Genomic DNA, 20,976 nt, shown 5'->3' on the forward strand with positions numbered 1-20,976 from the left:
GCACTGTGCGGCGCTCCCTCACTACCACCTTCCCCACAGCGCGGCGCTCCCTCACAGCATCTTCTCCATCAGTGCGGTGCCCTCTTGGCAATTTCACACACAGGTGCCCACCTCCGCGGTCCTAAGAGTGGGGTGTGCCCAGCACTGATGCCCTGGTTACCGGGGAGTCCGGGAGCGGCGCCGCCATGGAGCGGGACGGCGGGGAGTCCGGGAGCGGCGGCGCCGCCATGGAGCGGGACGGCGGGGAGTCCGGGAGCGACGGAAACGGCGCCCGCCAGCCGGCTGGTCAGGAATGCGAGCGGCGCATGCGCGGCTGGGACCTGCTCCACCCCGCGCGGGGAATGCGGGCGCGCGGGGAATGTGAGGGGAGTGCGCGCGCCCCGCCCCGGGACCAACGGACACGGCGAGGGAGGGAGGGAGGGAGCGAGCGTGGAGAGAGCGAGTGGCAAGGTCAGGGAGGGAGCTGCTAGCCCAGTGAGGGAGTCCAAGGAGGGAGCAACCAGTTCAGTGCGGGAGCGCCGAACGGATAGAGAGCTGAGCACGGGAGGGAGCTACTAGTCCAGTGAGGGAGCGCACCTGAAGTCCAAGGAGGGAGCCCCGAGACCGTGGACGGAGCAACCAGTTCAGCGCGGGAGCGCCGTGCGGAGAGAGCGCTGAGCGTCAAGCTCGGGGAGGGAGCGTCAAGCACGGGGAGGGAGCGCCGAGACCCGAAGGGAGCGCACCTGGACCCCAGTGAGGTAGCGCCCGGGGCCAGCCGACAGTTCCTGCCCAGCCTCTGCTGCAGCCCGATCCTCGGCCATGGGCGATGTGATCTCCACTCACCTGGACGAAAACAAACGGCTCTTCATCTCAGGTAAAGTGGCCCGTCACCGAGCAGCCCCTCCCTTCCGTCCCCTTCCCACCCTCCTCCCTCTGTCCACCCACCCCTGTCCTTCTGCCCACCCTGGGGATGATGACTTACAAAAAGAGACAACGTGCTGGAGTAATTTAGTGTCATACAGTATCGGACTGAAGAAGTGGCCAGATCTCAAATGTCACCTTTGCATGATCTCCAGACCCGTGCTCTCTGATCCGCTGAGTTATTCAGCACTTTGTGCTTTTTTCTGATTGAAATTGTGCAGTTGAGGCACTCAACCAATCACTGCTTTTTCTGCCAACTCAGCTGAGTCACCGATGTACATTTGAGAATGACTAACTGGCCACAAGATAGGAGCTTAAATTAGAACAGTCGTGATCTACCCCAAGACAAGGGTGGTGCCATTGCGGTCTGGTCGACTGGGTGATTCTCTAACTTGCAGAGGCTAGATGACAGTTCTTGAATACCCCCTCTTACCTACTGCTGGACCATGTCTCCCCAAATGTACACCAGGCCATCGTCCCCCATACTATCCCAAGATCTAAACCTTTAAGGAGATTTCTTGATCAAGTGGGCTGAGGAATGGTTAATGTACTTTATTGCAGATAAGTGTGAGGTGTTGCATTTTAGGAAGTTAAGTGTGCAGGACCTTCACAGTGAATGGCGGGACTCTGGGGAGAAGCGGGATCTTGGAGTGCAGGTATATAGTTTTTCGGTTAGATAGGGTGGTCAAGAAGGCTTTCGGTACATTGGCCATCATCAGTCAGTGTATAGAAGTTGGGAAATTATGTTACAGTTGTACAACATGTTGGTGAGGCCACATTTGGAGTATTATTTTCAATTTTGCTCACACTGCTATTAGAAAAATGTTGTTGAGTTGCAAAGAACATTTCTGAGGATGTTGCCAGGACTCGTGGATCTAAGCTATAGGGAGAAGTTGGGCAGGCTAGTACTTTATTTCTTAGAGCACAGGATGAGAGGTGATCTTATAGGGGTGTATAAGATAATGGGGAATAGAGTAGATGCACAGAGTTTTATACCCAGAGTTGTGGAATCAAGGACCAGAAGACATAGATTTAACGTGAGAGGGGAAAGATTTAATAGGAACCTGAGGGACAACGTTTTCACAGAGAGGACCGTGGGAATATGGAACGAGCTGCCAGAGGAGTTTGTTGTGGCAGGTACTCAAGGAATCAAGGGATATGGGGAAAATGCAGGAATGGGGTACTGATTTTAGATGAACAGCCATATTGAATGGCAGTGCTGGCTCGAAGGACCAAATGGCCTACTCCTACACCTATTTTTCTATGTTTCTACTATAACACCATTTAAAAGACATTCGGACAGGTATATGGATAGAAAAGGGGGATATAGGCCAAACATGGACAGGTGGGACTAGTATAGATGGGGCATCTTGCATAGGCAAGTTGGGCCGAAAGGCCTGTTTCCATGTTATATGATTCTATAACACTATTCTTCTCCCATGCCCCCCATTGCTTTCAATCCGATAGCATGCCAACTCCATACTACCTCTTTCTGTTTCCTACCCAAGATCTATGAATGGCAAAAGACACAAAGTGCTGGAGTACCTCAGTGAATCAGGCAGGAAGACATGGATTGGTGGTATTTTGGATTGGGATACTTGTTCAAACTGATTGTAGTGGGGGGGAGGGAGCATACTGAAAAGAGGTAGTGGTAGGTCAAGGCCTCACAGGTGATAGGCAGATGGATGCCCAAAGGTTAGAGATGAAAAGAAAAAACAATAGGCTGTAAAAGGATAGTAGAGGAGTACATTGTAAAGCCAGAGAAAGGGATATGGGTTTAGTTTTAGTTTTTAGTTTAGAGAGATACAACATAGAAATGAGCCCTGTGGCCCAAGTCCATGCTAACCATTGATCACACGTTCACACAAGTTCCCTCTACATTAGGCACAATTTTACAGAAGCGGATTAATCTACAAACCCGTATATGTTTGGGAGGCGGAGCACCCGGAAGTGGCATGGTCATAGGGAATACATGTAAACACCAAACAGACAGCCCCCTAAGGTCAGGATCGAACCTGAGTGTGTCTTTGCCAGTGGGCTCCTGTGCCTTTTCATAGAGATGACTCCATCCGCAACTCCTTGGTTCACTCGTCCCTTCCCACCCAAACTAGACGTCACCAGATACTTTCCCCTGCACCATCACCTCTGCCTACACCTCCTCTCTCACATTCATCCAGGAACCCCAGCAGCCCTTCCATGTGAGGCAGAATTTTACATGTGAAGGCATAGGAAGGGATATAGGTGGAAAGAGATGGGGTTCTCTAACTTCTCTTACTGTAATCAGTGCTCCCGATGTGGCCTCTTTTACATTGGCAAGACCAAGTGTAGCCAAGGCAACTGTTTCACTGAACAGTTGCGTTTGGTTCGCCTATGCCTGCTGAATTTCCTGGTTGCTAACCATTTTAACGCCCTGTCCCATTCCCATACCGAGATTTCTGGTCTGTGCCTCCTCCATTACCAGAGTGAGGCCACACGTAAACTGGATGAATAGCACCTCATATTTTGGTTGGGTATCTTACACCCCAATGGTATGACTATTGTATTCTTTAACTTCAGTTTATACCCCTCACCTCCATACTTTCCACTCCTTTTCCCCTCCGCTTTCCTGTGCCTGACCTGGGTAGGCACCCATTTGCCCCATTATCATCCACCCACTTATTTTCCAGTTCTTTACCTCTCCCCCCCCCCCCCCCACTACTTTAGACTTCAGAAGAGCCCTGATCTGAAACGTCACTAATCCATGTTCTCCAGAGATGCTGCCTGACCTGCTGCGCTACTCCAGCACTTTGTAGGTTTTTTCATATTCCGTCAATCCAATCCAAGAACATGAACATAGAAGTCTCTAATGTCAGATAACTTGCAACCCCTCTGATCATTTCTTTATCCTTTTGATCGACCTAAGTGCTCTCACATATCATCTTCTTTCGTACTGTCCCTCTGTTACCCTCCTTTCCCTCCCCTACCACATTGATCTGCGTATAACAGTTTATTTTTTGCTCCACATTCCAGCATATGCAATCCCATGTCTCTATAGTCCTAAGGTAGACACAAAATGCTGGAGTAACTCAGCGGGTCAGGCAGTCTCTGGAGAGAAGGAATGGGCAATGTTTCGGGTCGAGACCCTTCTTCAGACTGCAGACTGAAGGGTCTTGACCCGAAACGTCGCCCGTTCATTCTCTCCAGAGATGTTGCCTGACCCGCTGAGTTACTCCAGCATTTTGTATCTACCTTCGATTTATACCAGCACCTGCAGTTCTTTCTTACACATTTTCTCCATAGTCCTTCATGTTAATGTTTCCTGATAGTTTCTGTCATAAGATATAGTGTCTTACAACACGAAAACAGGCGCTTTATTCATTGATGCCGATCAAGATGTCCCATCTGAGCGAGTCCCAGTTGCCTGCATTGGCCCATGTCCTTCTCAACCTTCCCTGTCTTTGTACGTCTAAATGCTGTTTGTATCTGCCTCAACGCCCTCCTCTGGTAGCTTGCTCCATATACCTTGAGTGAAAAAGTTGCCCCTCAGATACCGAATAAATCTTGCCCCTCCTTAAACCGTTGTCCTCTGATTCTTGATTCCTCTACCCTGGGTAAAATATTCTACCTTCACCCCATATATGCCCGTCATGATTTTATACACCTCTATAAGATCACCCATCAGCCTACTGCGCTCCAAGGAGTAAAGTCTACGACAGCTCAATCTTTCCCTATAGCTCAGGCTCAATCCGGGCCATATCCTTGTAAATCTTCTCTGCATTCTTTCCAGCTTAATGACATAATTTCTATAGCAAGGTGACCAAAACTGAACACAGTACTCCAAATGTGGCCTCAGAAACATCTTGTAGATCAGTATCATTATGTCCTAACATTTTGTACTCGATACCCTGATTGATGAACCCCAATGTACTGAAAGCCTTATTGAAAACCCTATTTACCAGTGATGCCACTTTCAGGAAACTATGTTAATGTGCTCCCAGATCCCACTGTTCAACATCACTCTCCAGGGCCCTATGTTTCACAGTAAACGTCTTACCCTTGCTTGAGTTCCCAAAATGTCACTTTGTGCACGTATCTGTATTAAGCCCCATTAGTCATTCCTCCCAACTGATCAAGAGCCTGCTGTAACTTTTGATAAACATCTTCTTTATCTATGATACTACCTACCTTAGTGTAATCTGCAAACTTACTAATAATGGCTTGTACATTGTTCCGTGAAGCCTTGCTGAAGTGCATAAAGATAACGTCTACGGGTTTGATTACTACTTCAAAAAACTCAAATCCGTAAGACCTGATCTCACACGTGCATAACCATGCTGACTATCCCTAATCAGTCCCTGTCTATCCAAATGCATATATATCTTATCCCTCAGAATCCTCTCAAAAAATACTTACCTACCATTGAATAAATTTTATCCAAACGTCTCTCCCAGATGCGATAAATGTTTGTTTCAAAACGCTAATATAACACACTCATTTGCTGGATGTACAAAGTTGAATAAATTTTGGAGTGATATATTTGATATATTTACAAAGATTTTCAAGTCAAGAATAGAACCTAAAACGGAATGGATTATATTTGGAATAATAGGAGAAGATACCAATTTAAATAAAGATCAAAATGTTTTTTTTAATTATGGGTTAATAATTGGAAAGAAATTGATACTTAAATTTTGGAAAAATACATCCACTCCAACTGTTAACATGTGGATTAGGAATATGATGGACATAGCACGCCTTGAAGAAATGAGACTCCGACTAATAGATAAATATGACCAATTCTTAAAGAGTTGGTCTCCTTTCATCGACTTTTTGGAATCATGTGATGCAGCGGTGCCGTAAGGATTGCTGATTTCAGTTCATGACGCGGATAGAGTTACATCTCCGAATACAGATTTGAAAAATTCTCTTTTAAGGGGCCTTCTCTTCTATTTCTACTTTCCACTTTCTCTCTTCCTTTTTTTATTTTTTATATACACACTTCACGTTTTTCTACTCTCTACCATCTATTTTTCCACTTTTTCCCCTTTCTATTGTTTTCTTTTTCTTGTTCTGCTTACTTCCTTCTTATAACATAAAACTAGAGGTTGTACATAGAATGGATTACGGTATTACACAGTTGGAACCTAAAATTAGGTGCCACTGTACTGCATTGTGCTGTATTAACTTCTTATAAAATAAACAAAAAAAAAAAAAAAAAAAAAATACTTACCTACCACAATTGTTAGGCTCACTGGTCTATCATTCCCAGAATTTTCTTTGCAGCCTTTTTTAAATAGAGGCACAACATTAGCCATCTTCCGGTCAACTGGCACCTCACCCGTGTCTAACAATGATTCGTATATATCAGCTAGGCCTCTCACTATACTTTGGGTTCCTACTGCGTCCTGGGATATACATGATCAGGCCAGGGAGATTTATCTACCTTCATATGCCTTAGGACATCCAGCTCCTACTCAACCATAATATGGACTGCCCTCAAAACATTTACATTAATGTCACATGTTTCCTAGCCATGTTTTTCTCCATGGTAAAAACCGAGGTGAAATATTCATTAAATACCTTGACCATCTCCTCAGGCTCCACAAATAGATGACCTTTTGGTTTCTGAATGCCCTTTTTCTCTCTCTAGTTACTTTCTTTCCCTTAATGTACTTGTGAAATCTCTTTGTGTTCTCCTTAATTTTAAATGCTACGTGTTAAAAAAAACGTTTGAATAGATTAGTATCAAGAAAATAGTTTTACGTAATTAACTAGAGAAGGCTTCTACTGTTATGTTATCTAGCATCTGTCCTGAGTTTTATTCAATGCTAAATTTACAGAAAACAATATTATACATATGGTACCATGTTAATTTTTCTCCTAAGCTCTTGGTTCATAATTACAATTTTATGTATTTAAACATACAAATGGAAATAGGATGTCTTGGATTATTATTTTCTCTCCATTTGTATGACTGGTATGTCGGTTTTACGATGGCTAACTACAAGAAGTATTTATCTGTGCAAAGCTTTTATGGTTGGAAAGAAATGATTTATGTTGAACATATTGATCTTCTTAGCTGGAGAGAATTGTGGAATGTGTAAGAAGGAACTGCAGATGCTGGTTTAAACAGAAGATAGACACAAAAAGCTGGCTGACATTTCGGGTCGAGCGTTCTTCAGACTGGTTAGGGATAAGGGAAACGAGAGATATAGACGGTGACGTGATAAAGAACGAATGAAAGATATGCAAAAAAGTAACAATGATAAAGGAAACAGTAGGCTGTTTGTAGGGTGAAAATGAGAAGCTATTTGGGTGGGGGAGGTATAGAGAGAGAGAGGGAATGCCGGGGCTACCTGAAGTGAGAGAATTGTGGAATTATAATCTAGGCATGTACCCTTTGTGTTATTAAAATTTGAGATTCCATTGTTAAACCAAATGGTCATCCGGCAATGGGGTTTGTCACCCCATGACATTGCATTGGATTTTAATCACTTCACTCTTCACTGTGTGTTTTTATGATGCACTAAGGCTGGTTGGAGGAGGGAAAATGTGCATTGCAGTTTCTTAAAAGGTTAAAGAAATTGTTAGTGCTCAAGCTGCCATCAAGGAAAAATTATGTGCTTTCAGAGTGGGGATGTTCTCCGGGTGGTACAGGTCTTGTATGGAAAATCTTGGGAAAATGACATTGTGTAGCATATTTATAAATTATTTACTTTGGATCCTGCAGTTCAAAGGTTTCTGAAACAATCATACACGTCTGATAAATCATCTTCGTTAAATGTCTGGTCCCAGGTTCAATGTTAACTCAACAGATTGAACTCAATTGGGAGGGTCTGATATTTGGCTCACTGCATCTCATTCTTTCTTGCCTGTTATTCCAGTCAAGCGACTAAGATAAAATAACTCTTGTCAACTTCTATAGGTGCACTACAGAAAGCATATTATTGGGTTGCATCATGGCTTGGTTTAAGAACAACTGTCCAAGATTGCAAAATAAAATGTGGATGTCAGGGCTCTCACTTAACTTTTTTTACCCTGTTGCCAGCTGGGCAATCTCGGCAGCTTTTTAGGTTGCCAAATTACAGTTTAGGTGGTCATTTAAGAGGCTTGCATGACGCGTGCGATAATGTGCTCGGACGAAGTGCGTAGTTACCAGCCGGAATTATGGTCAATGAAGCATTCACATATTATTTCTGCTTTAAATAAAGTCGCAAAATAAACCTATTCACCAATCAAGACATGATATATACCACAATGACATTCAGCAAAATTACAATACAGTATCTCATCTCTTTTTACACGTTGCAATGAATGCAATTTCTATTCTCTCTTTCCACCTCCAAACAAAAATCTGGTTGGATTATTCAGCATATGATCAACCTCGGTGAGACCAAGCGCAGGCTTGATGATCGCATCGCACAACACCTCCACTCAGTTCGCAATAACCAACCTGATCTCCGGTGGCTCAGCACTTCAACTCCCCCTCCCATTCCGAATCTTTCTGTCCTGGGCCTCCTCCATGGCCAGAGTGAGGCCCACTGCAAATTGGAGGAACAGTACCTCATAGTTTGCTTGGGTAGTTTACACCACAGCAATATGAACATTGGCTTCTCCAATTTCAGGTAGTCCTTGCTTTCTCCCTCCTCCTCCACCCATTCCCAGCTCTCCCACAGCCTACTGTCTCCGCCTCTTCCTTTCTTTTTCCCGCCCCCCACCCCTCCCGACATCAGTCCGAAGAAGGGTCTCAACCCAAAACATCGCCTATTCCTTTGCTCCATAGATGCCGCCTCATCCGCTGATTTTCTCCAGCTTTTTCCACCACTGGCCACATCCTCCCTTCTCCTCCCCTGTTGGCTTTCTGCGGAGACCGCATCCTCCGTAACTCCCTAGTCAATTTGCCCCTTCCCACCCAAACCACCCCCTCTCCTCGCACTTTTCCTTGCAACTGCAGGAAATGCTACACTTGTCGCTTTACCAACCCCCCCCCCTGACTCAATTCAAGGACCAAATCAGTCTTTCCAGGTGCGGCAGAGATTCACCTGCACCTCCTCCAACCTCGTCTATTGCATCCGCTGCTCTAAGTGTCAGTCGCCCTACATCGGTTGACCAAGTGTGGGCTTGCCGATCGCTTCGCCCAACACCTCCGCTCGGTTTGCAATAACCAACCTGATCTCCCGGTGGCTCAGCACTTCAACTCCCCCTCCCATTCCGTATCCAACCTTTCTGTCCTTGGCCTCCTCCATGGCCAGAGTGAGGCCCACCGCAAATTGGAGGAGCAGCACCTCATATTTCGCTTGGGCAGTTTACACGGCAGCGGTATGAACATTGACCTCCAATTTCCGGTAGTCCCTGCTTTCTCCTCCGCTTTCCAGGTCTCCCTCTGCCCACTGTCTCAGCCACTTCCATTCTTCTTCCCCCACCCCCCACCCTCCCCCCCCCCCCCCCCGCACCCTCACATTAGTCTGAAGAAGGGTCTCGACCCGAAACGTTGCCTATTTCCTTTGCTCCATAAATGCTGCCTCGCCTGCTGAGTTTCTCCAGCATTTTTGTCTAGCCATTTACACAAGTTCTGTTATCCCACTTTCCTCACCCACTCCCTACACATTTGGGGCAATTTTACAGAGACAAGTTAAACCTACAAAGCCAATGCGTCTTTGGGATGTGGGAGGAAACCCACATGCTTGCAGGGAGAATGTGCACATTCAACACAGACAGTGCCCGAGAACAGGATCGAACACAGATCTCTGGCGTGCGAGGCAGCAAGTCCACCAGCTGTGCCACTATATTTTATTTTCCAACATACAAAAAATTATACGTTGATAACTTTGGAAACTATCCATTTTCAGTCTTAAATCTCTAAGTGACGCTATGTCCCCCTTTATAGCTACTGTAAAGTTTTTAATTCAGTTCAAGACTATGGGGCCATAAAGTTGCTGGCTAAAATTGCCAGAGACCCGGAATTGATCCTGAATATGGGTGCCGTCTGTATGGAGTTTTGTTTTCTCATTTATAACATTGTTTACAGAGCACTATATTTACATATTCTGTTGTGCTGCTGCAAGTAAGGATGTCATTGTTCTAACTGGGATGTGAGAGAATAAAACACTCTTGATTTACGTCGCTAATGTGTGGGATAGAACTAGTGTACGGGCGATCGGTGGTTGGCGTGGACTCAGTGGGCCGAATCGTCTGTTTCCACGCTATATCTTTAAACTAAAAACACTAAAACCAGAGGAAATCTAAAGGAGGGTCTCCACCTGAAACATCACCCAATTTCTTCTATCCAGAGATGCTGGCTGCTCCATGGAGTTCCCCCGCACAATTAAAGCATGGAATAGTATTCCACCCTACCATAGGTACCCAACCAGACGCAACTAAATTTAAGGTAGCTCTTTTTTCCCAAGAACTATTTTTTTGCTTAAGTCCAAGTCAGGAGTTAAAAGAGTTTTATTGTCATGTGTCCCAGATAGGACAATGAAATTCCTGCTTGCTGCAGCACAACAGAATATGTAAACATGATACAGTATAGGAAATAAAAGTTCAGTGTGTCTATATAGCATAGACCATAGATATACACAATAAATAAACAGATAAAATGCAATAGGCTGTTATTTTTCAGCGTTTGGTGGTGGTGGGTCCACTCCAGTTTAATTTCCATTTCGAATATGTTTGGAGGACCAAGAAGCAAGTTACTCCAGGGAGTTACTCCAGCTCCAGGGAGTGATTCTGCGTTGGTTTTTAGCAGTCGCGGCGAGGCGGCGACCGGACAGCAATGGCGGCCAGATCTCCCACAATGCAAATGGAGGGAGAAAGTGGCCGACGCCGACCAGTTGCCGTGGCAGTGCGCATGTGCAGGGCGGCACATGCGCACAACCACGGCTGATGATGGGCTGGCCGTGGTTGTGCGCATGTGCAGGGAGAGGATGTGCAGGCCGTGGCAATGCGCATGTGCAGGGGAGGATGTGCAGGCCGTGGCAGTGCGCATGTATAAGGTGGCAGGCCATGCCGGCGGATGAGGAGCGAACGGAGAGCCGGATACAGATGGCGGGCGGAGACGGAGAGTGACAGAGGGAGAGATAGAGGGGGCCCGCTCAGAATTAAATGATAGGTGTCCCGGGTGCTTGCCAAGCCGGGCAAATGGCATGGCTTTTAGGTTGCCCGGCGGGGCTGTAGGTTGCCAATGGCACCCGGGCAACCTACAGCCCTGGATGTATCCCAGTCCATCACACAGACCAGACTGCCCACCAATAACTCCATTCATGCCAACGTAGTCATGAAGCTTTTTCACTCCAACCATTCTCACTTGTCCTTGCTCCCATCAGGCAAGTTTGGAAGCACATATTACCAGACTCAGGAACTGCTTCAGACTTCCATAAGCTAGGCTACTATCCCAATTACAGACATTGGACTTTTTCTCTGGAACTGTAACGCTACAATGCTGTCAAAATATTTTGCTTCGCTCTACTTGTAATACTTGTGCATGGCTTGTTTGTATACATGTACAGTATTATCCGATTGACAGCACGCACGCAAAAGCTTTTCACTGTATCTTGGTACATGTGACAAATAATAAACAAATTTAGGCAGTTCAGTGGAGCAATTGGTAGAACTGCTTTCTCTGCATGAGAGACTTGGGTTTGATCCTGACCTCAGGTGTTGTCTGTGTGGATTTTGGACCTTCTCACTGTGACTACATGGCTTTCCTTTGGATGCCCAAGTTTCCTCCTGCATCCCAAAGATGTGCAGTTTTCGAGTTGGCCTCTGTAAATTATATTGTCCTTAAAGTGTAAGGACTGGATGAGTATGTAGGAGTACATGGAACTGGTATACGGCTGACCGATGGACGGCACGGATTCTGTTAGCCTTAACGCGTTCTGTTTTGTGCCCACCAACTCATTTGATTCTTTTGCAACTTTGTGGATTCTTTCAAATCAAATGGCCAATGCAAAAATAGGCAAGTCTGTGTGGAATGACATGAAGTGGTGTACTGAAACTGGCTCTCCTTTTTGCATCTAAAAATTTAACATCAAGGGAGCAAATGGGGCACAGAACTCCTTGAGGCACACCAATTCCAGCCTTTCCTCAATTTAACAAAATTTATCCCAAATCTATTGCTTTTCCTGTTGCTGCATATGGGTCACAATTATGATTTTGAAAAAATATAGTAATATGTAGATGTCACCAAGCACCTGAAAATTTATTTGGACCACAAAATTATCCATGTAGCCCCATGATGTTAATTAGTCAGTCGTTTAAGCATAAATCTCCCAATACTTTTTAAACATAGAAACATAGAAAATAGGTGCAGGAGGGGGCCATTGGGCCCTTCGAGCCAGCACCGCCATTCATTGTGATCATGGCTGATCGTCCCCTATCAATAACATGTGCCTGCCTTCTCCCCATATCCCTTGACTACACTTGCCCCTAGAGCTCTATTAGTAAAATTAGTAATTGTTGATCACCCATTCATTTGTATCCTTAATTTCAAGATCTAGTCTGTATTTTTGCTTTTGGAGTATTTAATATCATTTCTGTTAATGGTTCTGATGTTTTAAATTATAATTTAAAAATCTGATGATTCCAGTGGATTTAGTGAAATAATTAATCATGAGATGTCATGGCTACAGTAGTTTAATTGATATACTGAATGTGTATATCTGGATTATGTTAAAAAAAACCCTCTGATCTCAGGCTAACCAGACAAATTAAAAAATAAAAAAAACTTTTTAAAGTAGTACTGATTCTGTACATTTTGGAGTAGAAGTACCTCTGCATAGTTAAGTTCATCAAGATTTGCATTATTTTTTAACTGGCATATTATTTTGATTTCATTTGAAAAGTGTAGTTTTAAAGAGAGCAGAATTATAATTTATCTGTTCAGTCAACAGTGCTTGGCTGTCTTTTGAACAGAGCAAAGTCTGGCTTCCAGCTAGAATCTGTAGATTAGATTAAGCAGGTGTAACTTGGTGTAATGCACTCATCCTGTGGTTTATTTTAAAACTTTCATTTTGATACACCTATTCAATGTTGGGATTTAATTGTTCTGTGCTCAGTGAAGAGCTATGCCATTGTTCAAGAGTGACCGCTCTTTGTTTCTCAATGTTTTCTCCTGCTAATACTGTCATTTAATTTTATTATCCAAAAACAGAATGACATTTTTGCAGATCCGAACTGCAGTATCAGGAATAAAAACAAAATATGCTGGAAACGCTCATGTCAAACTAGGATGTGGAAAGAGGAATGTGGCTAATGTTTGAAACATTTCAGCTTTTATTCCCGAGTTCCAGTACCTGCATTCCCTTTAAATGTTTATTTGCAGTTTCAGGTCTGGTTCCATTGAATGCTCTCTTGCCTTGGTGGAAAAAGTTGTTATGCTTTAAAAGTAAATTTTAAAATGTAATATTCAAAAAAGCAGCTCGATAAGTGTATGACATAAAAATAAATTGTAGGGCTTTGCAGAGAATTTGATTAGTTGGTTTTGTTTTTACATTGAGCCAGTATAATTCAGTGGGTTATATCCATTCTGTAAATTAATGGGATTTCCTGGAGCTGATGGAGGCGGGTTCTTTGATTCCAGCCTATTAATGACTTGGGACCTTTGAGCCTACTTCACTGCTCACTCTTCGTCTACTCCATGACTTCCGTTTTCCAGGCCTCCACTCCCTCATCTTCACCATGTGTGGCCAGTCACTCTACACCTCCATCCCCCAACAGGAGGGTCTTAAAGCTCTCCGTTTCTTTCTCGACCACAGAATCAGCCAATCCCCGTACAAATACTCTCCTTAACCTCAACAACTTTTCCTTTGACTCCTCCCATTTCCTCCAAATCCAATGCGTAGCTATGGGCATGCGCATGGGCCCCAGCAATGCCTGCCTCTTTGTAGGGTGCGTCGAACAATCTTTGTTCGAGGCATACAGTGGCCCTATCCCCGAACTCTACCTCTGCTACGTTGACGACTGCATTGGTGCTACCTCCATGCAGAACTCACTGACTTCATCTATTTCACCACAAACTTCCATCCGGCATTCAAATTCACCTGGACCATTTCTGACAGCTCCCTACCATTATCACTATCTCCATTGCAGGTAACAGACTACTGACCGACATCTACTACAAACCCACTGACTCCCATGGCTATCTGGATTACACTTCTTCCCACCCTGCTTCCTGTAAGGACTCTATCCCCTACTCCCAATTCCTCAGTCTACGCCGCATCTGCACCCAGTACATTAAAAGTACAGCACAGAAACAGGCCCTTGGGCTCACAATGTCTGTTCCAAACATAATGATAAATATGTCACAGTCTGCCCTCTCCTCATTCTCATCCACTTCGCCTCCCAGTACTTTTCCACTGGTCCCTCCTTCTCCTCACCTGCCTGCCTGCCCACTCCCCTCTCATCAGCCCAACTCTCCTCACCTGTTGCACTCAGTTGCCTCTGATCACCAATTAACCCGGTATATAGACTCTCCTCACCGTTCACACAGTGCCAGATTGTTCTCAGCGTTCATGCAAGACTCTCCAGCGATTTCCCGACTGACTACACGGATTCGAACCTGCCTGCCCCTGACCATTCCGTCTTGTTGTCTTCCCGGATATCACCTCAGCCTTCTGTCCCCGACCACGGCCTTCGTCCCGTACCTCCTGGTTTCTGTCTGCCTCTCTCCTGGGCTGTTTGGTGTATCCCTGCAACGGCTCCTCGACTTCCTGCCTGGCTTCGACTCTCCTTTCGTCTGTCCCTCGCTGGTTTGTTTGCATCATGTGTAGGATCTCCTGGTTACCGGACCTTCCGCTACCCCGACTACGTCTCCTGCCTGCCCCTCTTCGGAACCCTCGCTCAATCCTGAGCCTCTATGTGAGTACAGTGTACCCATTCCTGTGTTACTACTCTGTGTTACAGTATCGTAATAAAGTTCATGACCAATTATACCTGCCTGATTCTGTGCTGCTATTGGGTCCAAGCTATACCCGTTACAAAATAAGGTAATCTCATCTGCTTGCACCTGATCCATATCCCTTCATTTTCATTTGCCTATCTAAAAGCACTTTAAATGCCCCTAATGTATATAAACCATCTTTGGCATTGCATTATTTGTGGAAAATATCTTGTTCACACTGCTGCTTTAAACTCTGCCTCTATCATAATACATTTCCCTCTAGTCTTTGATATTTCCACCCTGGGGGAAAAAGGTTCCGACCAAAGATTGCTCTATAATTTTTGGTTCCGACTGTTTACTCTAGAAATGCCTCTCATAAAAGACAAATTATAGAGAAATACACAAACTAGTGAAGAGGAGATGCAGAAAAGATTTTAAAAAGCTTGGATAGAAAGCAAATGCGCAGAAGCACAAGAAGCCAGGGACAGAAATGACACCCATACACTTATAGCCGGAGATCTGGGAGATCTGGTAGTAGCTCTGGTGCCCCCATAAAAGAGCGGGAGAGTATTTCTGACAGAAGAAGAGCAAAGCACGCAATGGGTTGAACACTTCAAAGAGATATTGAATCAACCTGTTTGTCTTCCCTGAAGAGGAAGATACTCCAGAACTAGAGGTGGAGGTTGGACCAATCACAGAAACGGAAGTTGCAAATGTAATCAAGAATCTGAAAAATAACAAAGCAACAGGCCTCGACCAGATTCCAGCAGAACTACTAAAGAGCGGAGGGGAAATGTTGAGAGGAAAACTCACAAAGCTATGTAATGCATGCTGGGAAGAAAAACGTGTACCAGAAGATTGGAGGAAAGGTGTGATAGTGAAATTGCCAAAGAAAGGATCTTAGTGACTGTGGAAACTGGAGAGGCTCTCAGTCCCAGGAAAAGTGCTTTGTTCTGTACTGCTACATCGTCTTAGAACAGCTCTGGATATGGAACTCCATGATGAACAAGCAGGATTCCGCATTGGAAGATCATGCAGTGAACAGATCTTTGTGTTACGAAATGTGGTAGAACAATGCCTAGAATTTCAGAATCCAATACTTTGTTTAAGAAGGAACTGCAGATGCTGGAAAATCGAAGGTACACAAAAAAGCTGGAGAAACTCAGCGGGTGCAGCAGCATCTATGGAGCGAAGGAAATAGGCAACGTTTCGGGCCGAAACCCTTCTTCAGACTGATCGGGGGGGGGGACAAGAAAGGAAAAAGGAGGAGCCTGAAGGCTGGGGGATGGGAGGAGACTGCAGGGGGACTGAGGAAGGGGAGGAGACAGCAAGGACTAACAAAATTGGGAGAATTCGATGTTCATGCCCCCAGGATGCAGACTCCCCAAGCGGAATATGAGGTGCTGTTCCTCCAATTTCCGGTGTTGCTTGCTGTGGCCATGGAGGAGACCCAGGGCAGAGAGGTCGGATAATGAAAAACGAATAAACTTTGTTGATTTCAAAAAGCCCATTCGATAGTGTACATAGAGCCACCCTGTGGCAAATTCTTAATGTGTATGGCTTCCCAGAGGCTTTCATAAACATCTTCAAGAACCTTTACGAGGGATACAGATGCTGCATCAAGGTTGCCTCGGGGGGAAAACAGAACTCTTTGATATTGTCACAGGGGTAAGACAAGGTTGTCTTCTATCCCCCTTACTGTCTATTGTCACGATCGACTATGTCATGCGGAAGACAATAAACAAACTGGACTTTGGAATACCGTGAAGAACAGGAAGACGCCTCACAGACCTAGATTTTGCTGATGACATTGCACTACCAGCAGAGTTGAGACACACCCTTCAAGAGATGACAACCGCTCTGGAGGAGAATGCATCAAAGGTTGGAATAAAGATCAGCTGCCAGAAGACTAAGACCATGCAGATTGGGGACCAGCAGTCATTAGACCAACTGATAATCAATGGGGAATCTGTGGAAAACGCCACAAGATTTAGCTATCTTGGTAGCATGTTCACAGTAGATGGAGATGTAGAGTTCGACATCAACTCCCGAATTGGTAAAGCTGCATCAGTCTTCAGACGAATGCAGCCAATATGGTCTAGTAGCGGGATATCCAAGATGCTAAAAGTCAAGCTCTTCCAGTCCGTAGTATTCCCTACAGCCCTCTATGCTAGTGAGTCATGGAAAATCAATGTGAAGATGAAAAATAAATTGGAAGCAATCCAACAACGCTGCTTGAGGAGGATCCTGAAGACTAGCCACAGAGACCACATCACAAACGAGGAGATCTACCGGGAAACTGCAACAAAGCCTCTCAGCCAGGACATAAAGGTACGCAGGATGAAATTTGCAGGACATGCACTCAGAATGTCACCAGAATGTGCACCTAAGATAGCAATGACATGGCAACCTGACGGAAGAAGGAAAAGAGGCCGACCAAAACTCACATGGAGGCGAACATTCCAGAAGGATTTGGAAGCCCGGGACGCAAACCTATCGAGGGTGGAAGACATCGCACATAACCAAACAGAATGGCGAAAGCTTGCTGCCCAATGCACTCAACAGTGTTGGAGGAACTAAGTCTAAGTAAGTCTATCTGGTCTCTCAACCTCAGACATTCTAATTAAGAAAATATGTTTATCAAACCTCTCCTTGTAGCTAATACCTTCTTGGCAGCTTCAGGTAAACCTCTTCTGCATCCTTTCCACATCCTTCCTTAACTGGGGCACCAGCACTGCATATAATACTCCAAATGCGGCCTAACCAAAGTCTAGTAGAGCTGTATCATGACTTCCTGACTCAATGACCTGACCAGTGAAGGTAAACATGCCATTTTCCACCTTTACCATCCTTCAGGGAGCTCAAAATCTCTCTGCACATCAATGTTCTTAAGAGTCTTGCCATTCTTTCCCTTATATTCGACCTCCAAAAATAACACACCTCACATTTGCTTGGATTAAACTCCATCTGCCATGTGCCATGTGCTCCATCTGCCATGTGCCCACCTATTTCTCTAGATTAAATCCTGCTGCATACTTTGACAGCCGTTCTCACTGTCGCCAACTTCAACAATCTTGGTGTCGTCTGCAAACTTACCAATTGACTCATCTACATTTACATCCAAGTTATTTGAATACATTACAAACCACAGCACATATCCTTGCAGAACTCCATTAGTCACAGACTGTCAGCCAGAATAACGCCTTTCCACCACAGTGCTCTGTCTTTTATGAGTAAGCCAGTTCTGGATCCATACGACCAAGTCACCACGGATCCCGTGCATCTTAATCATCAGGATGACTACCAAGGGGAGCTTTATCAAATACCTTACTAAAAACCATGTAGACAACATCCACTGCCCTATCCTCATCAATCACCATGTCCTCCTCAAAACGTTAGTAATGCTTGGCTGCATACAAAGCCATGTTAACTGTCCCTAATTAACCCATTCCATTCCAAATTGGAATAATTAGATTTGGCTCTTTGGGCTAAAGGAATTAAGGGATATGGGTAAAAAGCAGGAAAGGGGTACTGATTTTAGATGATCAGCCGTGATCATATTGAATGGCGGTACTGGCTCGAAGGACCGAATGGCGTACTCCTGCACCTATTTTTCTATGTTTCTAATTCTTATCCTGAAGACTTCTCTCCAATAGCTTCCCAACTCTGATGTGTCACATCTAATTTCCGGGATTATTACGTAGATTTTAGATTTTCAGATAAACTGTCACACGTGAGGCTGCTAAAGGTGAGAACCCATGGTATAAAAGGGAAGATATCAGCATGGATAGCAGGTTGACTGGATGGCAGAAGGCAAAGAGTAGCAATAATCATAATCAAAATCCTACTTTATTAGCCAAGTATGTTTTACAACATATGAGGAATTTGATTTGCCATACAGTCATCATACCAATAACAGAACACACAAAATACATTTTAACATAAACATCCACCACAGTGCGTCCTACGCATTCCTCACTGTGATGGAAGGCGAAAAAAGTTCAGACCTCCTCCATGGCCAGAGTGAGGCCCACCGTAATTGGAGGAGCAGCACCTCATATTTTGCTTGGGCAGTTTACACCCCAGTGGTCTGAACATTGGCTTCTCCAATTTCAGATAGTCCCTGCTTTCTCCTCCCCTTCCCAGCTCTCCCTTGGCCCACTGTCTCCGCCTCTTCATTTCTTCTTCCCACAATAAATTGAATCATTTCATCACAGCAGTCTGAAGAAGGGTCTCGACCCGAAACGTCGCCTATTTCCTTCGCTCCATAGACGCTGAGTTTTTTCCAGCATTTTTGTCTACCCATTCACACAAGTTCTGTTATCCCACTTTCCTCACCCACTCCCTACACATTGGGGGCAATTTTACAGAGACAAGTTAAGCTACAAAGCCAATGCGTCTTTGGGATATGGGAGGAAACTCACGCGCTTGCAGGGAGAATGTGCAAATTCAACACAGACAGTGCCCGAGGACGGGATCGAACACAGATCTCTGGCGTGTGAGACAGCAAGCCTACCAGCTGTGCCACTATATTTTGTTTTCCAACACACAAAAAATTATACGTTGATAACTAAAAAAAAGAAACTATCCATTTTCAGTCTTAAATCTCTCTAAGTGACGCTATGTCTCCCTTTACAGCTACGGTATGTTTTAATTCAGTTCAACGGCAGTACATTGGCCATAAAGTTGCTGCCTAAAAGTGCCAGAGACCGGGAATTGATCCTGAATATTGGTGCTGTCTGTATGGAGTTTGCTCCTTTTCCCTTTGATCGCATGGGTTTTCTCCGGGTGCTCTTGTTTCCTTCCACAATCCAAAGTGGTGCAGGAACCTTTTTCAGACCTAACCCAAAATGTAATATTTTCCTTTTGTTCAGAGATTCTGTCTGACCTGTTGAGTTCCTCCAGCTTTTTGTGTCTGTTTCCACGGTGTATCTTTAAATTCCACTAAAAACACTAAAACCAGAGGGAGTCTCAAGAGGAGTCTAAAGAAGTCTAAAGATGTCAGCTGATTTACACCGGGGAGACTAAGCGGAGGTTGGGCGATCGTTTCGCCGAACACCTCCGCTCAGTCCGCAATAACCTACCTGAACTCCCGGTGGTTCAGCACTTCAACTACCCCTCCCATTCTCAATCCGACCTCTCTGTCCTGGGTCTCCTCCATTGCCAGAGTGAGCAACACCGGAAATTGGAGGAACAGCACCTCATATTCCGCCTGGGCAGCTTGCGTCCTGATGGCATGAACGTTGAATTCTCCCAATTTTGCTAGCCCTTGCTGTCTCCTCCCCTTCCTTAACCCTCGAGCTGTCTCCTCCCATCCCCCCGCCCTCGGGCTCCTCCTCCTCCCTTTTTCCTTCCTTCTCCCCCCCCACCCCCCATCAGCCTGAAGAAGGGTTTCGGCTCGAAACGTCGCCTATTTCCTTCGCTCCATAGATGCTGCTGCACCCGCTGAGTTTCTCCAGCAATTTTGTGTACCTTCGATCTTCCAGCATCTGCAGTTCCTTCTTGAACACTTCACTGCGATATCTCCTCAAGGTATGCCTACTTTGAAGAAGTTCTCCTCCTCTCTCCGGAGACAGTTTCACAACCTCCTCTCTAACTGCACACCCTCTGTGATCCCCCCCCCTGCCCTCCAACTGTACGACCACATCCTTACCCAGACTCGATACCACAGCCACATTTGCTTCCTCGGGGCCTGCCTGTGCCTCCATCTCATACCCCATGGCTTCCAGCTCCAGTTCCCTACCTCCCAGTTCGGACCACAACCGGACCATCGGTACCGAATGGCTATCCACCGGCATACCCAGCAATTCTCCAACCGGACACTGAGATCCACCCTGGTCGCGATGCGCCGGCACCAGCAGGACCTCGCATCAACACTCCCTGAACTTCAGGCCTCACTAACACATACCTGCAACGGACTCCAATTATATTTCATCCGCCGGAAGATCCACCTCTTCAATCAAAAATTCCTGGCCTACCTTAATTCCACCAAGGACCTTAAATTATCCCGCCTCCAGGCCGCTCCCGACGCCCCGCGACACCCGCAGACTCCAGGCCCCGACTCTGGCCTGCATCGCCTGCTCGAGTCCCGCGACGCCACCTTGGCCACGAGGAGCGACTTTCATACTCACCAGGACGCCGCCTTCACCGACCTCCACATCGATGCCGCCGCCGACCCTCACCTGCCTACCGATGACGCCCAGCCTCGCCGCTTCTAC

General features: G+C 45.5%; 1 protein-coding gene across 1 annotated transcript in view; it reads left to right on the top strand.

Moving 5' to 3' along the window:
- Nucleotides 1–388: 388 nt before the first annotated feature.
- The window catches only part of LOC129711818 (protein Niban 2-like), a 197,195-nt gene continuing 176,607 nt past the window's right edge, over nucleotides 389–20,976 (top strand). Inside the window, exon 1 of the mRNA XM_055659753.1 lies at nucleotides 389–853. Coding sequence (XP_055515728.1) covers nucleotides 799–853 — 55 coding nt within the window. The 5' untranslated portion in view covers nucleotides 389–798. The remainder of the gene's footprint in view (nucleotides 854–20,976) is intronic.

The sequence above is a fragment of the Leucoraja erinacea genome, chromosome 31 (assembly GCF_028641065.1).
Source record: "Leucoraja erinacea ecotype New England chromosome 31, Leri_hhj_1, whole genome shotgun sequence".
Taxonomy (NCBI): Eukaryota; Metazoa; Chordata; class Chondrichthyes; order Rajiformes; family Rajidae; genus Leucoraja; species Leucoraja erinaceus.